The 26,822-nt window shown below is 46.8% G+C and overlaps 1 protein-coding gene across 1 annotated transcript in view; it reads right to left on the minus strand.

The window, feature by feature from the left end:
* Positions 1-755: 755 nt before the first annotated feature.
* Positions 756-26,822, minus strand: part of LOC121304860 (vasodilator-stimulated phosphoprotein-like) — a 35,341-nt gene continuing 9,274 nt past the window's right edge. Inside the window, exons 2-15 of the mRNA XM_041236271.1 lie at positions 14,603-14,774; positions 12,157-12,334; positions 11,897-11,960; positions 10,572-10,663; positions 9,904-10,048; positions 9,187-9,421; positions 8,377-8,498; positions 7,871-7,931; positions 7,260-7,302; positions 7,052-7,094; positions 4,752-4,817; positions 3,984-4,062; positions 2,843-2,900; positions 756-2,580 (exon numbers count right to left, since the gene is read on the minus strand). Coding sequence (XP_041092205.1) covers positions 2,543-2,580; positions 2,843-2,900; positions 3,984-4,062; positions 4,752-4,817; positions 7,052-7,094; positions 7,260-7,302; positions 7,871-7,931; positions 8,377-8,498; positions 9,187-9,421; positions 9,904-10,048; positions 10,572-10,663; positions 11,897-11,960; positions 12,157-12,334; positions 14,603-14,774 — 1,396 coding nt within the window. The 3' untranslated portion in view covers positions 756-2,542. The remainder of the gene's footprint in view (positions 2,581-2,842; positions 2,901-3,983; positions 4,063-4,751; positions 4,818-7,051; positions 7,095-7,259; positions 7,303-7,870; positions 7,932-8,376; positions 8,499-9,186; positions 9,422-9,903; positions 10,049-10,571; positions 10,664-11,896; positions 11,961-12,156; positions 12,335-14,602; positions 14,775-26,822) is intronic.

Genomic DNA, 26,822 nt, shown 5'->3' on the forward strand with positions numbered 1-26,822 from the left:
CTGCCTGGCAGTCAAAGGGTTAAAGCCATGCTGGTGGCAATTACTGAGTGAAGTGCACTGTAGAGATGGAGCACACCGGACTGCATTGCTGATGGACTGCAGTATAACAATCCTGTCACACACACACACACACACACACACACACACACACACACACACACACACACACACACACCCTGCTGGGGGACAGCTGTTTGTGCACCTGTAACTGAAACTACCCAGGGGAATGGAAACAAACTGGTCAGGCAATAAAGGCTGCATGGCTGCTGTTGAAGTGGCATGACACTCACACTGGAATGGGGGATGTGTTCCCTCGATTAAACCCATACAAAAAGTCCACCACAGCAGTTTCCCCATGATTATGCTATGCATTTAGTTTTACCAAACCTCTCTGTGCTTTACATTGCTTACCTGCTGTAAGCAAATAAGGCAACACTCCAGGAACTGACTAACACCCATGGGAAAAGCAGGGCAAATACCGCAGTGAACTTTTAGAACGGAAAATCAGTACTGATCAGAGTCTGTGAAACCCTTTTAGAGGCTGTATGGTCCAGCTGTTTAAGAAAATGGTTTGTGTGACCCTGAGCAAGTCACTTCACCTCCTTGTGCTGCGTCTTTGGGGTGAGACGTTGTTGTAAGAGACTCTGCAGCTGATGCACAGTTCACACACCCTAGCCTCTCAAGTCGCCTTGGATAAAGGCGTCTGCTAAATAAACAAATAATGACAATTAATAATAAAGTGGAGCCGGGCTGTGTTGAGTACAGGAAGCAGCTGTATTTGGCTACAAAGGCATCAACAAATTCCAGTGTATCTGGGTGCTTTCTTTGCTCTGACAAACATATTTCAGTGTAAAAATGCTAAATCTCTACTCTAATAGAAAAAATAAACAACCAAAAAAACACAATTCTCATTAAAAAATAAAACATTCCACCCCAATACCATTCACCATAATCTCAAATAAAATAGAAAAAACACACAGTAGGTCGTTTAGTATTCTTCCCCCAAAAACAAAACACATATTTATATCATATTTCATTCTTGAAAAGCAGTAGCAGAAAAGTGGCCAACAGCCAAAATGTTTTTTTTTTTTTTCTTTATATATTAAAATACAAAACAAAGAGATTGGACTCTCAGAACCACTGTCAGCAGGGCCCACCCCCCTGTGTACAGCAGTGTGGTGTTTGGTGCAGGTAGAAATCAAGCTGGACAGGTGACAGGGGGGTCGGCTTTGCTTGCTTATGGACAGAACTTCGAGAAGCTCAACAGACTGATTCACTGGCTTCAGATTCCTGCATTTCAACTCTCTCTGTTCCAAGCTGGAGGGCTAGGTCATGCAGACAGGCAGCAGGCTAACTCACTATCCTCTCATATGAATAACTGAAATAAAAATTTAGCAGTTCAAAAAAAAAAAAAAAAAAAAAAAAAAATCCTTTCCCTTTGACTTCCAGGCACCTCATCCCCCCTCCCTCCACACTGTGGCGCAAGAGACTGGATCCTGCCTCATCTCAGCTGCGCAGTACGAGATTGGTCTTTCTTGTCTGACATCATTCTGTGGGTGTGCCTGGTTTCAGTCCACTGGGTTTGTTTATTTATTTATTTATTGTTTCCCAGCTAATTCAAAATGAGCAAATATTGGTTACGAAGGAAACAAAGGCTTCTATTAAATCAGGAAAGGCTAAAACAACACTTGAAAAGGGATTCTTTTATCATTTCCCTGATTCCCAGGATGGTGACTCGCTGCCTGCACCCTGTTGACAGTGGTATGGCGAGTGTTTCTAATTTTCTGGCCAGTCCCTGGTACAACCCAGAGTCCTGTCTACTGGTTTAATCTTGAGGTGAGGAGACAGGGGATCAGAAGTCGTTGTAAACATGGCCAATTTGTATTTGCAAATCTTTCAAACGCAACACTACCGATGAAGTGCTGCATCCTACTTTCCATCTCTAGCACTGACTTTGAAACATCTGGAGGACTGAAAATGCTGCTGCGCTAATCAGAGGGATCTGGAAGTCTCGTCAGCTCTCTCAGGAGAGACAGGAGACAGGCAGGCAGAGGAATGCTTCGGCCCGTCCGTTTTCAGACGAAAAGAAAGCTTTTATTAAAAAAAACAGCTTTTGCTAAACTACGTAAAAAACAACAATACAAAAGAAACACGAGTAAAACCCGTTTCCAAAGCCTCCTGAACCATCTTTCATAAGTGGAATGCCAGGCGAGAGCTGGCTAGTTCAGTGAGGTCTCACCACATTTTGGTCCCTGAAGTTTCTTATTGTATTCTGATGAATCGATCTACCTGCTGGCAAACCCAGGAGACAGCAGGGGTGAGTGTGTGAGTTTGTTTGGCAGCGGCTCTGAGCTCCAGTTTAAAGCAGGTTACAGATTGTACTATTTTGATTGGTTTCATTTTTCAAGCGTGTTTGGCTGAGGAAGGCTCTTGGTAGAGAGAGAGAGAGAGAAAGAGAGAGAGAGAGAGAGGAGAGAGAATCTCAGTGGTCGCTCATCCTGTGGTGTGGGTCTTCAGTTTGGCGTCTCTCCCTCTCTCTCCCTTAGGAGGAGCCCTTCTTTTTCAGCTCCTCAATGAAAGCTGCAGGACACAGGGAGACTTGCACTGTTACGCTGTTATATATATTTCTGTACAATAACTAAATTAACATTGGCAATACTTGTCCTGCCAGTAAGGACTTAATTAGATGGAAAGTATGTGAAGCACAGAGAGAGCAGGGAGTTAGAGATAAAGAGAGAGCAAGAGGGGAGATAGAGAGAGAGGGGGAGAGAAAGACAGAATAGCGAGAGAGCGAGCGAGAGTAGAAACAGACAGTAGAGAGAGAGTAGCGAGAGAGCTGTACCTTCAATAATCTCCTCTTTCACTTTCTGCAATTCTTTCTTCACTTCCTCCAGGATCTCCTGCACAGACAGACACACAGACAGGCGTTATCACAGGGCAGCTGCACAGGGCTGCTGTTGGGTGTTCAGAGCTGAAGGCAGCATGTGTGTAATTTTATATATATTTGATCACCTTAGTGCACAATGTGCGATACAGGTGGGTACAGCCAGGCTCCTCTGAACACCCCCATATTCTCATACTATCAGGAATGTCCATACCAAGTTTCAGAGAGTTCCTAAGCAGTTCTCCAGGTGTGTGTATGCCCTGCGCTGTACCTGTGACATACACTGCGCTGTACCTGTGAGAATCACTGAGCTGTACCTGAGATACTGTGCCCTGTACCTGTGAGATACACTGCACTGTACCTGTGAGATACACTGCGCTGTACCTGTGAGATACACTGCGCTGTACCTGTGAGATACACTGAGCTGTACCTGAGATACTGTGCCCTGTACCTGTGAGATACACTGTGAGATACACTGCGCTGTACCTGTGAGAATCACTGAGCTGTACCTGAGATACTGTGCCCTGTACCTGTGAGATACACTGTGAGATACACTGCGCTGTACCTGTGAGATACACTGCTCTGTACCTGTGAGATACACTGCGCTGTATCAGCGAGATACACTGAGATACACTGCGCTGTACCTGTGAAATACACTGTGCCCTGCGCTGTACCTGTGAAATACACTGTGCCCTGCGCTGTACCTGTGAGATACACTGCGCTGTACCTGTGAGATACACTGCGCTGTACCTGTGAGATAACTGTGCTGTATCAGCAAGATACACTGAGATACACTGCGCTGTACCTGTGAAATACACTGTGCCCTGCGCTGTACCTGTGAGAATCACTGAGCTGTACCTGAGATACTGTGCCCTGTACCTGTGAAATACACTGTGAGATACACTGCGCTGTACCTGTGAGATACACTTTGCCCTGCGCTGTACCTGTGAGAATCACTGAGCTGTACCTGAGATACTGTGCCCTGTACCTGTGAAATACACTGTAAGATACACTGCGCTGTACCTGTGAGATACACTGCGCTGTACCTGTGAGATACACTGCGCTGTACCTGTGAGATACACTGTGCCCTGCGCTGTACCTGCTTCATTCTGTCCAGATCCGAATCATCAGGACTTGGCCCCTCTGTGCTGTTACTGCTGGTGGTCACTGACTTCACTCTGGGAAGGGAAGAGAGAAAGAAAGAAGGGGCAGTGAGAGACAGAGAAGGGGAGAGAGGGACAGAGGAGAGAATGGTTAGATTTCATTCCAATAACAGACTGATGGAGACCCAGTGCCGCAGCAGCAGCCCTGCACAGCTCAGAGAGAAAGAGAGAGAGAGAGAGGAGAGGACACTGCGGGGAGCCACTCTGGATCAGTGTGGAGGTGTGAGGAGGGAGGGAGGGAGGGAATGAATGACAGTGGGGGATATGAAGGAAGGTCTGACTGGCTGTTGATCCACAATGTCTCCCGCACAGCATCTCCTTTCTCTGTACCTTGTGCACAGTAACATGAACACTCTAGCAACAGCGCTATGGCAACAGCGACACGGTGACACCAACACCCTAGCAACAGCACTATGGTTACTTCAACTCCCTAAAAGAAACAGGATTAGTCCAACACCCTAGCAACAGAAAGACGGCAACAATGACACCCATAGCAACGCAATACCCATAGCAGCAACAATGCCATGGCAATGTACAGATCACCCTAGCAACCCATAGCAACAAGTCCATGGAAAACTGACAGAGCACCACAGTGACCCACACACCCATAGCAGCACAAAGACAGACAGAGACAGACACCCAGAGCTCGGCTGGATGCTCTTGGCTTTGCCGCAGGAGGGCAGGGCGCGGGGGTTTCAGAGTACCTGGAGAGGGGAAAGGCAGACTGGGGGGAGTTCAGGGAGTCCAGGCTCTTCGGCACAGAGTTATTCCTAAGGAAGAACAAACACACTGAGGAGTGAGAGAGAGACAGACTACATACACACATGACAGAGAAAGAGAGACACAGGCAGACAGACTACATACACACACACACCAAGGAGAGAAAGAAACAGACAGACTACACACACCACAGAGGAGAGAGCATGACAGGCCACACACACACAGACTAGTGAAAGACAGACTACACACACCATCAGAGGAGACTATACACTCACTGAGGAGAGAGAGCAAGAGCAAGACACAGACACACACACAGAGGAGAAAAAGACAAACCACACACAGACAGACTACACATACCATCAGAGAGAGATTATACACTCACAGAGAGAGAGAGAGAGAGAGAGAGCGACACAGAGACACAAACCACACACACACACACACTGAGGAGACAGACACACAGACAGAGCTCCACATGAACCCATTCCACACACACTCCCCTCACCACTCTCTGTGAAGAAGAGTCTCCTTCAACAACATGACTAGGCAGCCCATTCCATCCCCTCACCACTCTCTGTGTGAAGAAGAGTCTCCTTCAACAACATGACTAGGCAGCCCATTCCATCCCCTCACCACTCTCTGTGTGAAGAAGAGTCTCCTTCAACAACATGACTAGGCAGCCCATTCCATCCCCTCACCACTCTGTGTGAAGAAGAGTCTCCTTCAACAACATGACTAGGCAGCCCATTCCATCCCCTCACCACTCTCTGTGTGAAGAAGAGTCTCCTTCAACAACATGACTAGGCAACCCATTCCATCCCCTCACCACTCTCTGTGTGAAGAAGAGTCTCCTTCAACAACATGACTAGGCAGCCCATTCCATCCCCTCACCACTCTCTGTGTGAAGAAGAGTCTCCTTCAACAACATGACTAGGCAACCCATTCCATCCCCTCACCACTCTGTGTGAAGAACAGTCTCCTTCAACAACATGACTAGGCAGCCCATTCCATCCCCTCACCACTCTCTGTGTGAAGAAGAGTCTCCTTCAACAACATGACTAGGCAGCCCATTCCATCCCCTCCCCACTCTCTGTGTGAAGAAGAGTCTCCTTCAACAACATGACTAGGCAGCCCATTCCATCCCCTCCCCACTCTCTGTGTGAAGAAGAGTCTCCTTCAACAACATGACTAGGCAGCCCATTCCATCCCCTCACCACTCTCTGTGTGAAGAGTCTCCTTCAACAACATGACTAGGCAGCCCATTCCATCCCCTCACCACTATGTGAAGAAGTGTCTCCGTCCCTCTGTCCAAGTCAATCTTCACTTCATTTCCAACCGTGTCTTACTGCACTTAAAGTACTGGCTAGGGTTAACTATGTGTCAACTCCTTTTAAAATTTTAAAGACTTCTAATCATGTCTTCTCGATTCTTCTTTGTTCCAGATAAATAGGTTCAGTTCTTTCAGCCACAATGTCCTTTTGGTGTTGTGGTGAGCAGAACTGAACACAGTACTCCAAGCACAGTCTCACCAGAGCAGTACACAAGCTCCTTGTACTCTACACTTTGACACACAGTTTGACACACAAAACACGGCAATAAATCAATCACAGGGAAAAAGAAATACCCCCTGCCAGATTCTCATATGTTCAATAACCTGTGTTAAAAGAATGCCTGTACCAAGTTAATCTCAATCAGACCAAACAGGAGAAGAAAAGGTTTATTTCTCCTGTGCTTTGAAGAGTATGAAGACACTATCTCAAATTCTCACGTGACCCCAATATGACAGCCACCTTGGGTCAGAGGTGATGGTACCAGTAGATTTTGCCTGTTTCCCCAACGCTGAAGGTATGAAGTTGCAGCTGGAATGGTTCATGAAATATCAGCTGCCTTACTGGGACATTAACTCCCCTGATACCCTCAGGAGCAAGCCCCCACAGAATGAGCAGCTTTCTACATCCCAGCACTGCAGGTGAATCCGCAGCGTGTGTCTCGATGTATAGAGAGGTCATCTCCTGCAGTCTGGGGGAGAGGACGGTGAAGCAAAGCAAAGCTGCTCAAACTGTCAAATACTTCGCTGTGACTGCTTGATTTCTGATATGTCATTAACTATGATATTAAATAAACAGACCACGTGCAGACACACGCAGAGTGGAGAGAGACTGAAAAAAAATGACGTTGCAAGTCCCGATTCTGTGAAACTTTTCTTTAAGCGAAGAACTCAATAATTATACTTAATACACCCTGCTGTTGTGGGGGGTTGGTTCAGTGTGAAACAGAGATGTGTTACCTGGGCATTGTGGCTGCTTTCTCCCAGGGTCTCCTCACTGAATCTGAGAGCGAGCGAGAGAGAGAGACAGAGAATTTCAGTGAAGTTCAGTCTTAATTTCCATCCTTCACTCTGGTGTTAGTGTTTCTCAGCAATACCTCCCTCCCTCCTCCCCCTTCTCCCTCTCTCCACCCCTACCTCCTCCTCCCTCTTTCCCCTCTCCCCTTACCTGTGCTACTGAGGGGTTTAGAACTGGGAGAATCCGAATCGTCCTGGAAAAAAAGATGACAGGAGAAGAGAAGAAAAGCACGGTCACTCTGAAGAGCCAGCTCAGAACACAGCATGCCCGTCTGTATGCCTACTTTACAGCAATACATGGTATAGCATGATGGTATAGCATTGTATTGTACTCTATAGCATGGTAGTATTGTATAGTTTGGGATGGTAAGGTGTCTCATTGCTGGAGTCGGGAGCTGCATGCCCACCTTTGCATCTGCTTGTTTTAACAATCTTCAGATCCTAAATACAAGATCACAGAACAGCTCTGTCATTCAACTCATGGAACCGGAAAGAGCTTTTGTACCAAGCTGTTGTTTTCATACACTTAGATTACAAACTGGAATTCTCGTCTGACAGATCAACCGGACCTGGGATCGGGTGATCTGGGGTCAGCTCGAATGAGCCCCTGGTGTCAGTGCTGTAATGTACAGTGGAACCATTTACTGAAAGAATAAAAAACTCAGTGACAAGTGTTTCAATCTGGAGTCTCTTCTGGTGTGGTAAGATACCTCATAGTGTGGTGAACGGCGTAGCAGTGTACAGTATTTCAGTGGCACTCACATTTGCAGATTCCTCCTCTTTCTTGGGAACCACCTTCTCTCCTTTGTCAGTGGCTTTCCTCCTGACAGACAGACAGACAGACAGACAGACAGTCACAACAGCAGGAATCTCCAGCATGCTTTTCTCACTCCACAGCTCTGTCCTGTTCCTGTTAGTACACGTTTTCACCACAAGGTGGCAGCCTAACCCCACTCTACACAGATGCGCTACAGGGCTCAGAACAACTTCATTTAAAAACAAGCAAAGCTCTAAGTGTTTAATACAGGCTACACAAGCAACGCATTCCAGGTTACAATGTTTCATTTTCACGGTAATCTGAGCTGGGTCGATGCCTTTGACTATTGTAATGAACAATTATTGGTGACGCTATTTTGTTTGAATATTAATATAGCTTAAAGGCTGCCATTTTCTATTGCACAGCTGAAAATTCTTATTTTAAAATATTTCCTACACAGTTTGCATTCGGCACATTCCCAGTTTAACCATCAGTGCAATGTCTGCGTTACCTCCTGGCCAGGATGGCGCTCATCTCACCCATCAGCCCCCCGCCACCCCCTCCCCCACCGCTGCCTCCTGCTGGCAGAGTGGCGCTGCGACTGCCTTCAGCCTTGGAGGCGGGACTTTCCTCCTGGGAGAGACAAGGGTCACCTGGGGTCAGTGTCATCTTCATACACAGCAAGAACCCTCCCCAAACTCGCACACAGAATTCAACCTCAGAGCTTTCATTTCATTAACCCTATGAAATCCCTAAGGGGTGGTAAGCAACCTCTTGGCATTATCTTCACTGCCCCCCTCCCCTCTTGAAGGGAGCGCTGACCACCCTTAAAACCCAACCTCTTACCTCTTACTAAATTATATGAACATTTTCACTGCCCCTGCCTTTAAAAGGACGTTTCTTTAACAGAATTCATACAGCACCAGTATCACTGCCCCCCATCCCTCAACTCTAACAGCTGGGTTTTCAGGGCACAACAGACTACTAAACGCCTCCCCTTCTAGAGTGCCTGACTGGTACTTCATTGGGACACCTTGTTACTAACACTTTTCACCGCTCTCAGTTTAGGAGTGGACTCTGGCCAGCTGAGCTGGGATTGGGTGGGGTGGGGTGGAACAATAGGAAAGAGTCAGGTTTGATTGATTTCACTCTGCTGCTGGTCAGAGGCACAGAACACACTGAGAACAATCAGAGCCCCTGCAACCCAGTCACATTGAACCCAATCCAGGATAAGTCAATGAAGACCTCCCAGCACACTGTAGAGACTCCCCTGTCTCCTCTACACACTCCCCCGTCTCGATGTTCTGGCTCTAGCTCCTACCTTCGCCATTTTGCGCAGCTTGGCTCCTGCGAGGGCAGCGGCCAGGCCGGTGGCTCCTCCCCCAGACGAAGGAGGCGGGCCTCCTCCAGGGGGGAGGGGCGGGGCAGGAGGCGGAGGCGGGCCTCCTGAGGCTGGGGGGGGTCCTCCTCCTCCACCCGGGCCCCCTCCCCCCCCAGGGGGTCCTCCCCCTCCAGGGGGACCCCGTCCTCCCCCCCGGGGGGGGCCACAGGAACAGCTAGAAGAGAGAGAGAGAGAGAGACACACAGTTACACTGGCTGGTCACTATTAGCACCGGTCTCCTGCAAATGAGAGCCATGCGATGTGTCACGTGACCCCTGCAGCACTGTCCAGTGCTGAGCCCCCTCTTAATACAATACCGCTCCCCTCTCTTTCTTTACGATCAGTGATGTGCTTCGGGCTGTGATGGAATGGGTTCCTGAGAGAAACCCAGTTAGACACAGCAGGAGACACGGGAGAGTGGTGACTCTAGAGAGGAGGCCTCGCTAATTAACACTGCCCTGGCTGATTAAAAGATTTCTAATTAACAGCAGTGCTCTCAGGAGCTAGGAGCAGTGCTGCTGTGAAACACTGGTAGCTTTGTCCTACATTTACAAACTGAACGCTTTCACCAGCTCTCAGGTTTTCTTTAAAACCATTACTTCTTATATATTTCTTAGCTTTGTTAACCCTTGATCTCATTCAAAGCTGCTGTCTTGCCATGTCATTTTCTCTTCCTGATCTCCCCTGTAAGATGCAGCTGTGTCAGGCACATTACTGAATCTGAAACGCAGCCCTTTGACTTGCTGTGCAGAGTTACACTGAGAAGATCCGGAGAACACCTGATCAACCCTCTGTTGTAAAGCTGGAAACACACCACAGCTGTGCACTAGATGGAGCTACAAGTCCACAAGACTCTTTGGCTGATCTAGCCTGGGCTTCGCCTGTCTACGGCAGGAAGCTAGAACTGCAAAAACCGAAGTGTGACAGACAGCCCCTCTGCAGCGGCTCCATCTGCTCTGGAGCCCCTCCTCTCCAGCTGCTCTCTCTGCTCCGAAGCCCCTCCTCTCCAGCTTCTCCCACTGCTCTGGAGCCCCTCCTCATCAGCTGCTCTCTGCTCTGGAGCCCCTCCTCATCAGCTGCTCTCTGCTCTGGAGCCCCTCCTCATCAGCTGCTCTCTGCTCTGGAGCCCCTCCTCATCAGCTGCTCTCTCTGCTCTGGAGCCCCTCCTCCCTCCCCAGCTGCTCTCTGCTCTGCAGCCCATTCTCTCTCTCTCTCACCTGCACTGGAGGCCCTCCTCTCCCTCTCTAGCTGCTCTCTCTGCTCTGGAGCCCCTCTTCCCTCCCCAGCTGCTCTCTGCTCTGCAGCCCATTCTCTCTCTCTCTCACCTGCACTGGAGGCCCTCCTCTCCCTCTCCAGCTGCTCTCTCTGCTCTCGCTCAAGCTGCTCCTGACGCTGCTGCTGCTCCAACAACTGCTGCCTAAGAAGAGAAAAAGATGAGTTACTAAATAGAGAAGGAGGTGTCGATGAAAGGGGACACAAATGCAAAGAGACACACAGAAACACAAGCACTGGGAAGAGCAGGGATATTACACCACACAGCACTACTGTCTACCAGCTGACAAACAAAGGACTTATATATATGCACCTTTCCTTCCTTAGACAGATCCTTGTAGCACAGCCACATTGCTGCCATTTGTATTAAAGGTTGAAAAGACTGGACTGAAAGACACTCGCATTCTCCAGCTAAGAACCAGAAGACCAAATGTTTAACCCTTCAGTGTCAATGCCTATTTAAACCCTCAGACACACTCAAAAGGAAAAGCACGCCTGATTCAGTGTGTCTGTCGCCATCGCTGTGTTCAAGTTGAAACATCACACTCATTTTCACACCCCCCGTGTCTGTCACTGCGTGACGCTTCAGCCCTCCTGCAGCTTGTCTTGGTATTTTTTTGGTCCTTCTCTGTGTGACTGTCCTGTGAGCGAGGTCCGGAGGACGGGGTATTTGCCAGGCTTTGCAGTGATGACACACAGCGGGACAGAGACACAGAGACAGCACTGCCCAGACCACAGCCAACACATCAATACACACACACAGAGAGACAGCACTGTCCAGACCACACATGTAATGCTGGGATCCTTGTCTTCACAGTGGTTGTCAACTGGTAGTCTGTCGCAGTCTAACTCCACTTGCTGGAAACACAAGTGCGCACTCGGGAGACTCCGACAGATCATTGTGCTAGGAATGAAATCCTCATTCTCCCCCAGGGGCTGGAGCGAAGGAGCGCTCCGCAGGACACAGACAGGAGGTGTGGCTCTGTCACAGCTGGCATAGAGGCTCTCCGCTTTCAGACAGCAACAGGACTCCTGACAGCTTTATACGCTTCCCCACATTGCACTTTATACACATTCCCACTGGAAACAAGGAGCAGCAGCTGCACTTAGAATCACTGAGAGTGCAGATCTGGCACTCAGAGTGTCAACGACAAAGCATTTGAAACATTTCAACCACAACAGGTTCTACGTGAACAGATTAAAGAGTGTCGATATCAGGTTTTCATCTGTGTTTTAGTCAGATTCAATTCTGATGTTGGGTGGCTCCAATATAGTGGAGTGTTGTAATACAGAGACACACAGTGCTCTTTATAACACTGAAAAGAGACACAGTGTAACCATTCAAACCCCTCTCCCCTCAAACTCCCTGACTTGGTACCTTCTCTGCTGCTCCAGCTCCTCTGGGGTTGGTCCATTCTGAATGCGGGGGGAGGGAAGCGTTCCTGTAGAGAAAGGAAGGATCGGAGTGTTACAAACACAGACGATTTCCAACCACAGTACTGTCCAGGTTAAAGGATTCAGTAAATACAGTTCTGATGGGTTTGATAGTGTCCTTCCAACCCCCTCCCACTGTCCCCCACATGAAGTGTCTCCAGAGCCTGGTTCATGTCCCCTGCCCCCCCAGGCCCCCTGTCTCACCGCTCTCCCCTGCGTTCAGGATCTCCAGAGCCTGGTTCATGCCGTTAGCAAACACGACCGCCTCATCCTTGCTGCTGAAGTTCAGCCCCCAGACCTGCCGCGCGTCCCGCCACTGGTGGAAATTGGGAGTGGCCTGATTGTACTTGAGCCCCTTAATGATCGGGCAGTTTATTACAACCTGAGGAAAGAAAGATAGAGAACAAACAATTACACCAACACAACTATTTAAGTGTGTGTCTGTGTGTTAGACAGCACTGGGACCCGGGAGTCTGGGAGAGCGGCATACTTGTTGACAGAGGAGGGGTGGGGAAGAAGAGGAGGGGGGGACGAACGTGGGGGGGGGGGGGGGGGGGGGGGGGGGGTGGAGGAGACAGAGAGTTTCCTGATAGACTATCATGGTCATAGGCAAGAAAGGAGGAGAGAGAAAAACTTAGTGGAGTAGCAGAGGGCTGTTAAACAGGGAAACTACAGGACTGACCAATTTACTGTCACCTAATGACAGTGGATTACTAATTAAACTTGATAGCTATCGATAACTATGCAGTCATGAGGGACCTCGGCTGTGTGGTGTGTGTGTGTGTGTGTGTGTGTGTGACAGGCAGGGTGCAGTATTGAGGGTCACCTAATGATCAATGTGTGTGTGTGTGTGCTATTGGCAGGGTGCAGTACTGAGGGAGCCGTGTGTGTGTGTGTGTGTGTGTGTGTGTGTGTGACAGGCAGGTGCAGTATACTCCCTCGGCACACACACACACACAGGGTGTCCGTATTGAGGGAGCGTACTCCCTCGGGTGTGTGTGTGTGTGTGTGTGTGTGTGTGTGACAGGCAGGGTGCAGTATTGAGGGAGCCGTGTGTGTGTGTGTGTGTGTGTGTGTGTGTGTGTGGTCCGTCCAGGTCATAACTCCTCGGCAGTGTGTGTGTGTGTGTGTGTGTGTGTGTGTGTGTGTGTGACAGGCAGGGTGCAGTATTGAGGGAGCCGTGTGTGTGTGTGTGTGTGTGTGTGTGTGTGTGTGTGTGGCACAGGGTGTAGTGCATAACTCCCTCGGCACACACACACACAAACACAAGCACACCTGGTCCGTGTGCAGTACTGAGGGAGCCCTGTGTGTGTGTGTGTGTGTGTGTGTGTGTGTGTGTGTGTGACAGGCAGGGTGCAATATTGAGGGAGCCGTGTGTGTGTGTGTGTGTGTGTGTGTGTGTGTGTGTGTGACAGGCAGGGTGCAATATTGAGGGAGCCGTGTGTGTGTGTGTGTGTGTGTGTGTGTGTGTGTGTGTGTGTGTGTGGTGTGTGTGTGTGACAGGCAGGGTGCAATATTGAGGGAGCCGTGTGTGTGTGTGTGTGTGTGTGTGTGTGTGTGTGACAGGCAGGGTGCAGTATTGAGGGAGCCGTGTGTGTGTGTGTGTGTGTGTGTGTGTGTGTGTGTGACAGGCAGGGTGCAGTATTAAGGGAGCCCTGTGTGTGTGACAGCAGATGAAAACAAGGGGAAAGCACAGGGACAGCTGTGTGGACAAGGGGTGGATCCTAAACCGTGAGGAGGAGGGGAGGGGACCACGGACCACAATGTCGCCATGTGGATCCGGACACTTGGGATGCTGCTGACAGTTGAAGGACCATGAATAACCAGCAATCTCACTACAATGCATCAGCTTACAGACCCGTGAGGTGCGATTCAAAACTTCAAGAGAGTCAACGATAGGTTTAAAAATATAACGCGATAACAAGCTGGGGTGGGGGGGGGGAGTGACAGACGGGGGTGAGATTAAGCAGCTGGCTGTGCACAGTAACAATCTGTAGAGTCATTCGCTACTACACAATTACACTTCCTTTCAAAAGTTGAAGTCCCTTGTTTTTAATAGAAACACTTATTTTTTCAAATTCTTTCACGTAGTTTTCAGACCTTTTCGTTCTATCAGTTCACACGTCCAGCTGACTCGGTCTCTCTGTCTTAACACACTTCGGACAGGCAAGACCCATGGCCGTGAAGTGGTGCGACAAAGGGTCAACTGGACAAACTAACTGATTACAAATCCAGTTTTTAGTAAAAGAAAAAAGAATACAGGACTGTTAATACCAGAGGAGGGGGTTCATTTATAAAAAAAAAAAAAAAACAGGTTTACTGGTCTCTGTACCAGTGTGTGCTTGCACCCTACCACTCTGAAGGAGTTCCTAGCAGGGCTGTGGTAGATCTATACTGGTTTCTCTATACTGGTTTGTATAGTGGAGTCTCACCTGCTGGTCTGGCTGCATCTTGCACCCCACCACTCTGAAGGAGTTCCTAGCAGGGCTGTGGTAGATCTATACTGGTTTCTCTATACTGGTTTGTATAGTGGAGTCTCACCTGCTGGTCTGGCTGCATCTTGCACCCCACCACTCTGAAGGAGTTCCTAGCAGGGCTGTGGTAGATCTATACTGGTTTCTCTATACTGGTTTGTATAGTGGAGTCTCACCTGCTGGTCTGGCTGCATCTTGCGCCCCACCACTCTGAAGGAGTTCCCAGTAGGGCTATGATAGATATGCACTCTGCTGAAGGCCTGCGCCCCAGTGCCTGCTGGGAGCCACTTCTTGTTGCCGTCATCGTAGATCATGACGGTGGCACGAGCCTGGCAGATGCTCGTCTCGCTGAGGAATAAACCAGACAATCAATCAATCAATCAATCATGATAAACAGACAGGCAGTACTCATCTCGCTGCGAAGAGAGCGTGAACAGGCCATCAATCAGAACAGACAGATGATCAGTCGCACACCACACAGGCGTGCCGATACACCTGGGCCTGTTCAAGCAGCTTGCTCTTGTGTTGCTCTGGTATTGTGGCTAGTCTAATCCACCGTGCGCAGTGTCGCGTCTGATAGCATCAGGCTAACTGTCCCACCCCATGCGTTATTAGTTAGGCTAAGCAGGTGGTGCTCATGTCTATGAATGAACAGAAGCTCCGTTCCTCTCCGTTCCTCTCCGTGCTATGGTGTTTGCAGTGGGTTTGAAAGAAATGGCCTGTATACAGTTGAGCTATCTCTCCTCTGTTTAGCTCTGCAGTGGAGTTCTTACACTTAGACCTCTCTACAGCTCTGCAGTGTTGACAGAGTTAACTACAATACAACACAAAGCACATTTAAAAGCGTGAATATCGTGAATAGCGTGACACATCTGCACAGCACAGAGGTCACGATTCAACCCTTCAACTGCAAATCAATCTGCATTAACCAAGCGCTGTCATCACCCAGCACCTTAATAAAGAACACCATTCCAACACTCCACTCTCAGCTCTCTAGCGCTGTCATCACCCAGAGTTATGCCAACCTAGATATGAGCAAATTGGAACAGGATTACATTTAACTGCTTTGTATAGAAAATCTACTGATCGAAATGTCTTCTAAAAGCACCTGGTTATCAGCCACTAACACGGAAACGTAGCCGAGTCTGAGGCGGACTGCACTGCAGTCTGAAGATACGAAAGAGATTCTTAATGAAAGGGTTTGAACAGACCTGAATTAATAACACACTGTATAAATGTAACTTTGAATCAGGATCTGCTGCTTCAACATACTAATCATGTAACTTCTGTTTCCACTTCTACTCCCATCTCTCAGCCAGCGAGATCTGTAACTCACACACATTAACATGTGCTTTCTAGTGATCCTAAAGTAGTCTTTATTTCAGTTTCCTCCATGCTCCACTTTTAAAATCAGCTGAGCAGATTAACCTCGTATAGAGACTTGGAGAAAAGGAAGCAAACCAGCTAAAACAGAGAACTCTGCCCTTCCCTATTTGGAAGCAGATAAAGCCTGCCTGTGTGTGTGTGTGTGTGTGTGTGTTATCTACCAAGTGGTTTATTGCTGATATGAATGCATTGTAAACTCTAATCTGTGGGTGTGGCTGTACTGCTGTAACCTTCTGAAATTCTCATAAAACACTTGGAGAATCTAGAAGAGATTACAGCAATGTGCTGCATGTAACTACCCCCCAGCCCTGCTTCAGGGATGGAATAAGACTCCCATTGCATAGAAGTTTGCTTCATTCCTGGTATTAGTGTACTATGAGTTTAATAACACACACCAGAGCTTGGTACCTATACACTGGAGCTAATCAAGTTCGTAGTATAATCTGGAATTGGTGAAACTGCTATGCAACAGGAGTCTTATTTTCATCCCTGATCTATCTGTCTAAATATCCCACTGTTCCCACCAACATACTGTAGTTGTGTTCTCTATATAATCCGCTAAAAACCTCCTTCAACCAATCACTATCAATATTGTTAAATGGCAAGACCGAAAAGTGCCCTGAGCCTTAGAGAGACACGTGTGCCCCCAACCAAGAACAGAAAAATACATCGCGTGAGAAACAGAGAAGAGGTCTGACTCAAACTACAGATCACACAGGAAGTGAGCAAACCACATGTGCCAAGGTGCAGACTGACTGAGCACATCCGTGCACCCTGAACAGGAAGTGAGCCAGCGCAAGTGAGCCTCCATAGTGAAAGTGAGAAGCAAATAACCATCAATCACACTCCCCGAGCCAGGCAGCACTCCCCACACTCCCTCCCCGAGCCAGGCAGCACTCCCCACACTCCCTCCCCGAGGGATGCAGCACTCCCCACACTCTCTCCCCGAGGGAGGCAGCACTCCCCACACTCCCTCCCCGAGCCAGGCAGCACTCCCCACACTCCCTCCCCGAGCCGACCTCCGTAAGATCACAGAGACAGCCCGCACTCTCACCAACACAGTAGCAGACTACTTTAATAAATCAGTGTTAAATTTGGAATACTTAAAAACAAAGTGTTTTTTTGTTTTGTTCTGTTTTTAAATTGCTGACCAGTATTGAAAATGTCCCGAGATCTAAAGCAGCCCAACACACCACCCAGAACCCAAATTAAAACAGCTGAATTCAAAGAACCCCTTTCTTCAGAACGAACTCTGTCTCTGCTTAAAATCAACACGATTCGACCGGTCAGTCTGGTCGACGGATTTCAATGAAGAAATACCAAAATAAAATCGAATTCAATGTCAATCGTTTCGACTAGAAGGCTTAAAAAAAAACAAAAGAAAAAACACATCTAGTGGAAGCGTTTGCCATTGAATTGGAGTTCATTTTAGTGTATCTTAATTCAGCACTATTGATATGAAGGGACTGAGCGAATTCCAGATTGCAGAATAGGATCTGTTAAATCTGTAAAAGATATTTGCTGTAGCATTGAATGAATTGATTGTGAAAGTCAATGACAACTAGAACTCTCCACACTCCTATAAAATAAAAAAAACTTCTACTCAGGAGACCAGAAGGGTCATAAAGTTGTGCAGTGGGGTAATAGGCAATGAGATTACTGCAATCCTTTGTTTGTTAACCTTCCTGATTTTAAACTGCGTCAGCTCCAAGAGGTTCAAAATGGTGACTTGCTCTCGCCGTGCGCAACACATCAATACTGAAATCGCTACACTGGCTCCCTGTTAGGTTGAGGATTGATTTTAAAATGCTCCTTACTACTCAGAAGGCCCTTCGTGGCTTGGTGCCTTCATATTTACAGGAAGTGTTGGTACTTCATGCTCCTAATCATACCCTGAGATCAGCAGATGCTGGCTTTGCAGTAGCTCCCAGAAGTCCGCTGAAATCAGAAGGGGCAAGGGGGTCTAGTAGAAGCCTCTGGATCTGTCCCAAATCATGTCAGGGAAGCTGGCACAGTTGAAACGTTTATTTAGAAACATGTGTGTTTGAGTTGGACCATTTCTTTGCTGGACTGCTTAGTCATTGGCTTTTCGTTTTCATTTTAATTTAAAGCCCCTGGAAAGCTTTTTATGAAGAGCACTGAATAAAAGCGAGTTGTATTGTACTGCATTACTGGATATGAAAAGTTTGTGCTGTTTATGAATTACCTGCTATGCAAAAGCTGTAACACAATCCACTGTTCAAACACCAACCAGAATCAAAAATAAACACATGTGGGGAAGAAACTGGGATGGAAATAAGACTCCCACTGCATAGTGGTTTGATCCACTCCTGGTTTTACTACACACCTGAGGTTGTTACCTGTACACTGGGGCTAATCAAGCTCGTAGTAAAACCTGGACTGGGTGAGACTGCTGTGTGTGCAACAGCAAGTCAAGAACGTTGATACGATCGCAGGAGTCTGGTCTCTTATCCAGCGATGAAGTGAGTCAGACTGACCCCAGCGATTCAGAGCTTCCGATACAATCTGCAACTTCCTCTGCTTGGAGACGCTGTGCGCGGAGCTGAGCTCTCTCTCCGACAAGATGCACCACAGTCAACTCCTTATAAGGACCTTCTTCAATGCACAGCTTATATCTGCAATCTGAGCGCTGAGACGAGACCACACCACCACCAGAGCCAGTCCCACAAAGAGCAAGACTGCAGGAAAGTCATGCAGACTAGCATTTCAGCTAGTGCCTTCACCAGGGTTACTGAAACTAAACTGAGTCAAGCAGACCAGCGTTTGGACTCTTGTACCTTCATCAGTGTTATTGAAACTAAATTGAGTCAAGCAGACCAGCGTTTGGGGCTCTAGTGCCTTCATCAGTGTAATGTGTGAGATGTAATTATCGGTTTCTCATACTCTCAAAAACTTGTTTTAAGGAATGTGCTTAGCAAGCTTGATAACAAGTGATTCTCTAGGTATATGTAATCTATAGACAGACAGCCTCCACACACCCCAGATGGTAATACTGTCAATACATCCTGCTTAAGAAGGCCCTCAGCAAGTTTCATCACAATCGGACAAACGGTTCTGCAGAAACACACGAAAACCCTAAATAGCACCTCGAGAAAGACAAAGACAGTCAGCCAGAGACGCAAGCCCCTCCGTGCACTCTCCGACACGCTGAACAACTTAAAGCCAAGGAAGGTTCCGAGCAGTTTTCATGACAAACAGACAAGTGCTGCTCTAGATAAACTGAAAACTGAGTGACGGTACAGTGGAGAAGAGTCACGCCAACGTGATACAGCGATGTCTGGAGCCCTGTACTGCTCTCTCTAGCGCAGCGACCCCTCCCTGACCCCTCTCAGTCCTCAGCTTCCTGTGAGTCAGACTAATCTGGTATGATCAGACAGCGTGACTTACTAACCACAGACAGACATGCACCATGGACAGACAGACAAATATTACGTGGCCAATAACAGGAATGGAAATAAAACTTCATGTTCAGAAGAATGGGGTGAGTTACGCAGAATTTACCCGTGCACTTCACACCAGGGTCCCGGGAGTGTGTTCACTGTGTGTCGATGAATCGCGATGCTTTCTTTACATCTATCTTGTATCGTAATACAGGTCTGCATCATTTGCATCGTGACAAGACTTCACACAGCAGAGCTCACTGTAGTTCTTGAATTAATGTGTTTTACAGTTGAATTTAATACATAATCTCTTTGATCTTACTACGCATCATATCAGTAGCCGATCAGGACCCTCACATGCACTGCGATGCATACTGTATCGCGACCCGCATCTCGGAATATGCATCGTATTGTGACAGGAGTGTAGAGCCTGCCTGCTGCTGGCTCAGTCCTCTCTGCTATCACTCGCTCAATGACAAAGTGATTCTGTCTTTAAAGTCATCTTTACATTCTACAGCTGGAGTGATTGTAAACTTGACGTGCGTTTTCAGGGCTGGTCGACACTACAAATGGCGAAGCTTTGCTTGAAGAACTGTGATCAGGAACACAGGATCCTCACAAAGCAGAGCGCTTCCAGGGAAACTCAAAACACCCCCCCCTGCCCTTCCTTTATCAGGGTCTGTTTGAATAGCGGGCAGTTAGCAATCTGGGCCACCAAGACAGGAGGCAAGCCCTGCAAAGGGGGTAGAACAGGCCAGATCACCTACCGATCTGTATGACGCAGAAGAGAGGTAATCAACATGCCCTTCACTCCTCAGAAATGTTTACCGTGGTATTTTTGCAGTGTTACCCTTCTTTTCCCATGGTTTCCCACATTTTTTAAAATGCTTTACTGTACGTCTATGCTTTAGCATGCTTTTACTGTGCTTTATTACACTTTACTGTGGAGGATTTCTATAAAAAGGGACAAAAACCAGCCATGAATATGACACAAACAACCAAGCAAACTAGAATTCCAAGAGCAGTGCGTGTATCTCGGTGTGTGCAGGGCAGTGCTATGCCTATGTTTGCACTGCCAATGTCCCTGCCTGCATTGCACACACTCCCCTCCCTTCTCTTTCACACCACAGACAGGTATAACTGCCTACCAGCGCTATAGGGCTCACACAATCGTGGCAAACAAAGACACACAAGAGGAAGACAGAGCAAAGCGCTGTGTAACTTCCGTTATTAAGAAACAAACAATGAGGCTTTCTGTGCAGTTTAGCTTATAGACACCTTGCAATGTCAGCACTGCAGAGCAGTCTGGGAGGAGAACTGCACCCAGCACACCTGAGGCTGCCCTGTCACTCCATGCAACCCGGAATACAGGCTTTACACTGCCATCAACAGGAGCGAATCAAGACTGTGCAAGAGGCCCTGATCGGGAGGTTTTACAGTGCGAGCGAGTCTGGGGAAGTCTCTCCAGCAGTGAAAGAGTTAACAGCCAAGGCCACAGAGGATAAAGAATGCAACCACAAGGGAGTTTAACACAGAGAGCTGAGCTGTGGCGCAACAGTCAACATGCATCAAACATGCATCAAACACGCAGCCAACGCCCAGCCAGGGAAGTCAAAACTGCATGGCAGGAGCATTAAGAGCAGCCTCCTCTAAGTGACTGGCAGGTAGTGACGGCTCAGTCCATTCCACACAATTAGTGGAGAGCCTGCCATCCCCACAAAGGGTTAACAGGAAATAGCTGCAATTCCTGGTTAAGTAAACCATGCCTGAGCGAGGGAGGGAGGGAGGGAGGGAGGGAGCAGGCATGCCTGTATATGGAGTCAAGCAGGACTGATGCCTGATCAGAAGGGCAAGTCCTGTCAGGCAGAATGACACACACCTCTCTCCCTCCCCCATTCCTTTGCACTGCTGCAATGGAAAACACCCTGCTGAATCCAAGGATGGGGGGGGGAGAACAAATGAGCAAAAGGAAGACAAAGAACAAACAAGATGCGTAAAGTGATAGAATTAAAAAAGGAGGGAAAGAAAGTGAACTAATCAGTGCATGAACGACACTATAGAAGAGTGATAGAACAAAAGAATTCTGATCGCAAAGCAGACCATGAGAGATGGAGCCCAAAGACAGACAGACAGACAGGTTCATGTCACTCCTTCAACACTGGATAAGACACACTGTCAGCACCAGTCTCTAGTGTACTGGCCAGATAATATGGAATTATAAAAATATAACCATAATAATGCACAAATACAGTGAAAAAATTGATGACTATCACATACCAACAGTGTGTACAGAACAGTATAAAATACAGAATAGTACAGAATACAGAACAGTATAGAATACAGAAAAGTACAGAATACTGAACAGTATAGAATACAGAAAAGTACAGAATACTGAACAGTATAGAATACAGAATATTGAACAGTATAGAATACAGAATAGTACAGAATACTGAATAGTATAGAATATAGATTGCCAGGATTCAAGACAATGACAAGTGATTATGGAACAGGGGACTAATTCCTGGAATAGATTTTAAACACCGCCCCACTCCCAGCTCCTGGTGTGCTGGGTTACCCTCTTCAACAGTGCTCACATCTGTTGTGTGTTTTTAAGTACACAATTGAAACTATGCAAGATTGGGTCTGAAACTATATACAAGACTGAGTCTGTACACGAGCCAGCACGGCACTCCCTTAACACAAGAGGAGGGGGGGCGGGGGGAGACACAGAGAGGTGGCATCATCCATCCTTCATCCCAGCAATGTAAACCAGCCTGTCAATGACATCATCCATCCTTTATCCTTCATCCCAGCAATGTAAACCAGCCTGTCAATGACATCATCCATCCTTCATCCCAGCAATGTAAACCAGCCTGTCAATGACATCATCCATCCTTTATCCTTCATCCCAGCAATGTAAACCAGCCTGTCAATGACATCATCCATCCTTCATCCCAGCAATGTAAACCAGCCTGTCAATGACATCATCCATCCTTTATCCTTCATCCCAGCAATGTAAACCAGCCTGTCAATGACATCCACCACCCATCGCCACGGCTGGACATTCAAAATCAGAGCCATCAGTGTGATGAAAAAATGTATTACCACGACAGATATCAACAGCACAGAACAGGCATTCCCAAGTTTTATTACAGTGACAAGTGATTAACCAGAGGAAGACACCTCTGGTTAATCAGATATTATTAATAACTTTACACTAAGCAGTGTGAATCTCACGTTTCATGAATCTCTGATAAGTGGTTCTCCTGAAAAGTGTTAAAACGAGTGAACGACCGCCGGCACAATTTCTGCAGGGCGTTTCAAATAGAACTGAAGAGCAGCTGCTGAACTCAAATAATCACAAGAACCTTACTAAAATCTCTCTGTTTACATTGCCTTCTGCACACCTCTAGAGCTACAGTGTGACTAGGCAGAGCACCCCCCCCACCCCACCCCCCTTCCAGAGGGAGCACGAGACCCAACAGGACCTCTCCTGCACCCTGCAGCGCTGAACACATGTCTGCATGACACAGCCTGTGTTGAGAATTTGTTTCTGTGCTGGTTCCTGATGTTCAAACCGGTTTCTAGTGTCTTCAAGTTTAATCCAGTAATTGAATCAGTTATCGTACCCCCATGTTTGTATCTCAATGTAACCTGGATACAGCAATAACTGACAGTCTCATTGTTGGGTTTAAGAGCAACTTCTCTGCCGTTAACCCCATGAACCCTGAGCAAACCTGTATCTTTAATGTGACCAGCTGCAGGGATGGGAATAAGACTCCCGTTGCATAGCAGTTTGATCCATTCCTGGTTTTACTAGGAGTTTAATAAGACACATCTGTGCTTGTTATCTGTACATTGTGGCTAATCAAGCTTGTAGTAAAACCTGGACTGGGTGAGACCGCTGTGCAAAGGGCCTCTTGTTTTCACCCCTGCGCTGCAAGGAACAGCCAAGGAGCCAGCTCTCTCCTCAATTCAAGGAGCTGAAGCAGAGGGAGAATATGCTTAAAATGTCAGATTCAGCCAGTTGCTTCGGCAGCTGCCAGTAACAGTAGTCTCATATTTCCCAGTTTAATTATGACATTTGAAACCGCTCGCTTTTTAAAAGCTTCCTGTTGTCTATTCTACCCGTATTCTCAAATTTCACAAGCTTCACAGGAACTGCCCCATCCAAAACAAACAAACCACTACCCCAGAAATCACTATCCTATCCCCTTCAATTCCACTCCACCCTCACTCCCATTCTCTCACCCCAACACCAGACCACTGCCCTGCACCGCCCTTAAATACTTCTCAAAAATCACACACCAGAGGGGAACACGTTACTAACACACAGAGAGAGAGAAGGAGGATCAACACAATATGATCTGTTTAAACGTCATGAGGGCAGTTTAGTTTGGTTTGCATACCTAGTTGGGGACTTTACTAACCCTGCAAGAACTGTACACATGCCCACAGTGACACACACGCACACACACAAGGCTTTGTCAGTCCAAGTGTCAGCTTCCCTCTGACAGAAGTGAAATGATTCACTGTGCCAAGGGATGAATCAGGTCAGTGCTGCCCTGCATGGAGTCCAAATCATTTACAATGAAATTCAGTCTCTAAACACAGAAAGAAGTAGCAGTTTAATGATTATGTAAAATAACCCATGTATCTTGCAATCCGTTTTGCTTTTGCTATTCTGTTCTTTGCAAGTGACCTCCATTGGAGCGAGTTTGAACTCCAGCACAAGAGAGAAGGGAGCAGGAGGAAGCAGCAGTGAAGCTAATGTATTTGAATGGCTTTGTTATAATGTTGCTAGTGCTAGCAAGAGGTACAGTTTAAAAGCCCCGTTTTCATTATCTTTTCAAAAGTGTAAATTGCAGGACTGGAGGCAGCACTCTGAATACAAGCCCTGAAGCACAGAGGAGGGAACTGTGACTAACCATCACACTGTGAGTGTGGATCACTCACTGCACTGAAAGAAGCAGGGAGCAGATAGTCATTCAGAGCTACAATATACAACAGGACCCAGAGGTGTGGGAGCACTGTGTACAAACCCACAGGGGCAGGGGGGAGGGAGAGAGAGAGAGAGAGAGAGAGAGAGAGAGAGAGAGAGAGAGAGAGAGAGAGAACTAATGGAAGACATTCTACTTAACAGCTGGGAGCTCCCTCCACACAGACACACGCACACACAAGAAACACTCGATACAGAGACACACAAGCACACACAGAGACAGACACACAGTCTTTGTAATGAACACATTCTCATCTCACATGCACTGAAGTTTGGTTGTTGTCGTTGACAAAATGATTCGGTAGAGGCTGCCTGTCCTGCGCTTCCATTAGCAAACCAGTTAGGCTGCCCCTGGATTCAGACTCTGCAGCCTGACTGGATCAGTCCTGTCTGCAATTATTCATTTTATTATACTCTTAAACCCTCTGAAAACTAGGGTGGAGCAAGTCACTTTTGAGAAAACTAAATCTTTCAAAAACTAAAACTGAATGAGAACATTTTTTCAAGTGTTAGAAGTGTTTTTTTTTTTTTTTTTTTAAGGTTTAAAAAGGAAGGTGAAACAGCGTCCTGCCCCATGCAGAGTTGCGATGTTTGTGGTGATCATTTCAACTGCCACTGTGTTCTGTTATTGCAGCTCCTCCTCTTTTTGAAAGCAGAGAGTAGGAGAGGCTGAAACACACACCGAGCACCTAGTGCAGCGGTTTTCAACCTGTGGTACTAGGAGCAATACTTCCTCAATCACACCATCGTAATGCATCGATCTGTCTGTATCACAGAGAACTTACACCCCAAGGAATTAAAATAATATTGCCATTAACAGAGAAGGACAGGGAAAAAAGCGTTGGATCACACTGAAGAGAACAATGGTTGATTTTGCCAGAAAATGCCACGACAAATCAGCAAAAAAAAAAAAAAGTGTAAATGACTTTCTTTGCTTTGTACACTGTGAATCCAGAGTGCTCTACCGCCAGGGGAAACTGATATCGACAGCAGACCATCTTCCTAATCTGAAAATATTAGCTTTCAGATACACCAACGCTGCACAGCTGATGCTGAGCACAGCAACTCGCTGTACAATCTTGTTTTCTCTGACTGGAGGCGTTCTTTTTCGGAGGACAAACTCAGAGAGCTGGCTTTCCTTTATTTCAATCTTGGAATTTAGAAAGACTATATTTTAAAAAATTTATTATTTTTTTATTATTATTATTATTATTATTATTATCATATGCTCTTATTTTGATATCCAGTATAAGAACCCAAGACAACTGCACAATACTTTGTACGTACTTGTACAGGGATACTGCATCATTTTGCATAATTTAGATATTTTTATGTGGATACTTGCCTAGGGTGTAAGAAGTGAGGAACTATGATGCAGGGCTCCAACTGCGACTAAAATGGTTGCAAATGTGACAAATGTTTTGACAAACTGTTTTTTCAGGGTTAGGCACAAAATTGCTGCCTCTCCCTTTAAAAGCATGCGACAATATTGATGAACTGCAAAAAAAAAAAAAATGCATTTCCCATGTCTTAACAAAGTGAAGTGGAAGAAGGATGGTAGCAATTTGATCAAATATAAATGCTTCTAAGTGCAGAGAGGTATTGACATCAGCAAAATACGAGAACCCCAGTTTCTTGCAACAGTTGTGATGGGGACCAAGCGTGTGCGAGTCCCGCTGTGTAAAGAATTCTTCAAATGAACAGCTGCATTTGAGAAATGTAGAACAAGAACAGCGAAAAACTAATTCAAATACACTTTGCATGTTGCACATGTGCCATTAACAAAATGCCCTGGAAACTAAAAGAAAATACTTAATGAAGGACTGTAATGGAGCAAAAAGCATAGCAATTACACAAAAAAGGAAGTGAAAATGCCACGACACCAAGCTGAAAACAGTTATCCTAGTGAACTCCACCAAATCTCTTCAGACAAAGAAGCAGGCACGGTAATTAAGAGTACCGCTGTAGTGTCATAAAGCGGTACGTCGTCGGAATGTGGTATGCACACCCGTTCATCAGAAAATGGTACGCTGTCACTACTGCAATGGACGACTGCACAAATCACTACAAACAGGACAAATTGTAGTTCACCCACAAAATATATACGTTTACAATTTCAGATAATCCAATTAGTTGGTCAATAAATTTGCTGAATTGTGAAAAAAAATGATCTTAAAAAAGAACTTTAAAAAGGGCCAAACTCAGTAAATCGTGCCCGTTCAGGACGTTTCCCTGTTCTCTGAGCTAACATCATTTGCGCAGCCCGGGCAAGCGCAGTACACAGCGTACCTCGTTTTAACGCGTACCGCTAAATAACACCACGCCGTTATCAGAGCGTAAAACAGTAGCTAGTGCGAGGTTTTGTACTGAAGCAGGGTCAGCTGTTGCAGAGAAAACGAAGTTTATTTCTCAAACGGACCACTGAGAAACGTGAAAGCAGAACACACAGAAATGCTAGGGACTGTAATTAGGAAGCCTACTGCTGAGAAAGAAAAAAAATGAAAGGAATTGAATCTATTGCAGCTTACTTGACTGCAGTAAAAAAAAAACAAAAAAAAAACACCACAGTAAATTTGGCTCTCAGTTTGTGCTAATGAAAATGTAGAACTC

Source organism: Polyodon spathula, chromosome 40 (assembly GCF_017654505.1).
Source record: "Polyodon spathula isolate WHYD16114869_AA chromosome 40, ASM1765450v1, whole genome shotgun sequence".
Lineage (NCBI taxonomy): Eukaryota > Metazoa > Chordata > Actinopteri > Acipenseriformes > Polyodontidae > Polyodon > Polyodon spathula.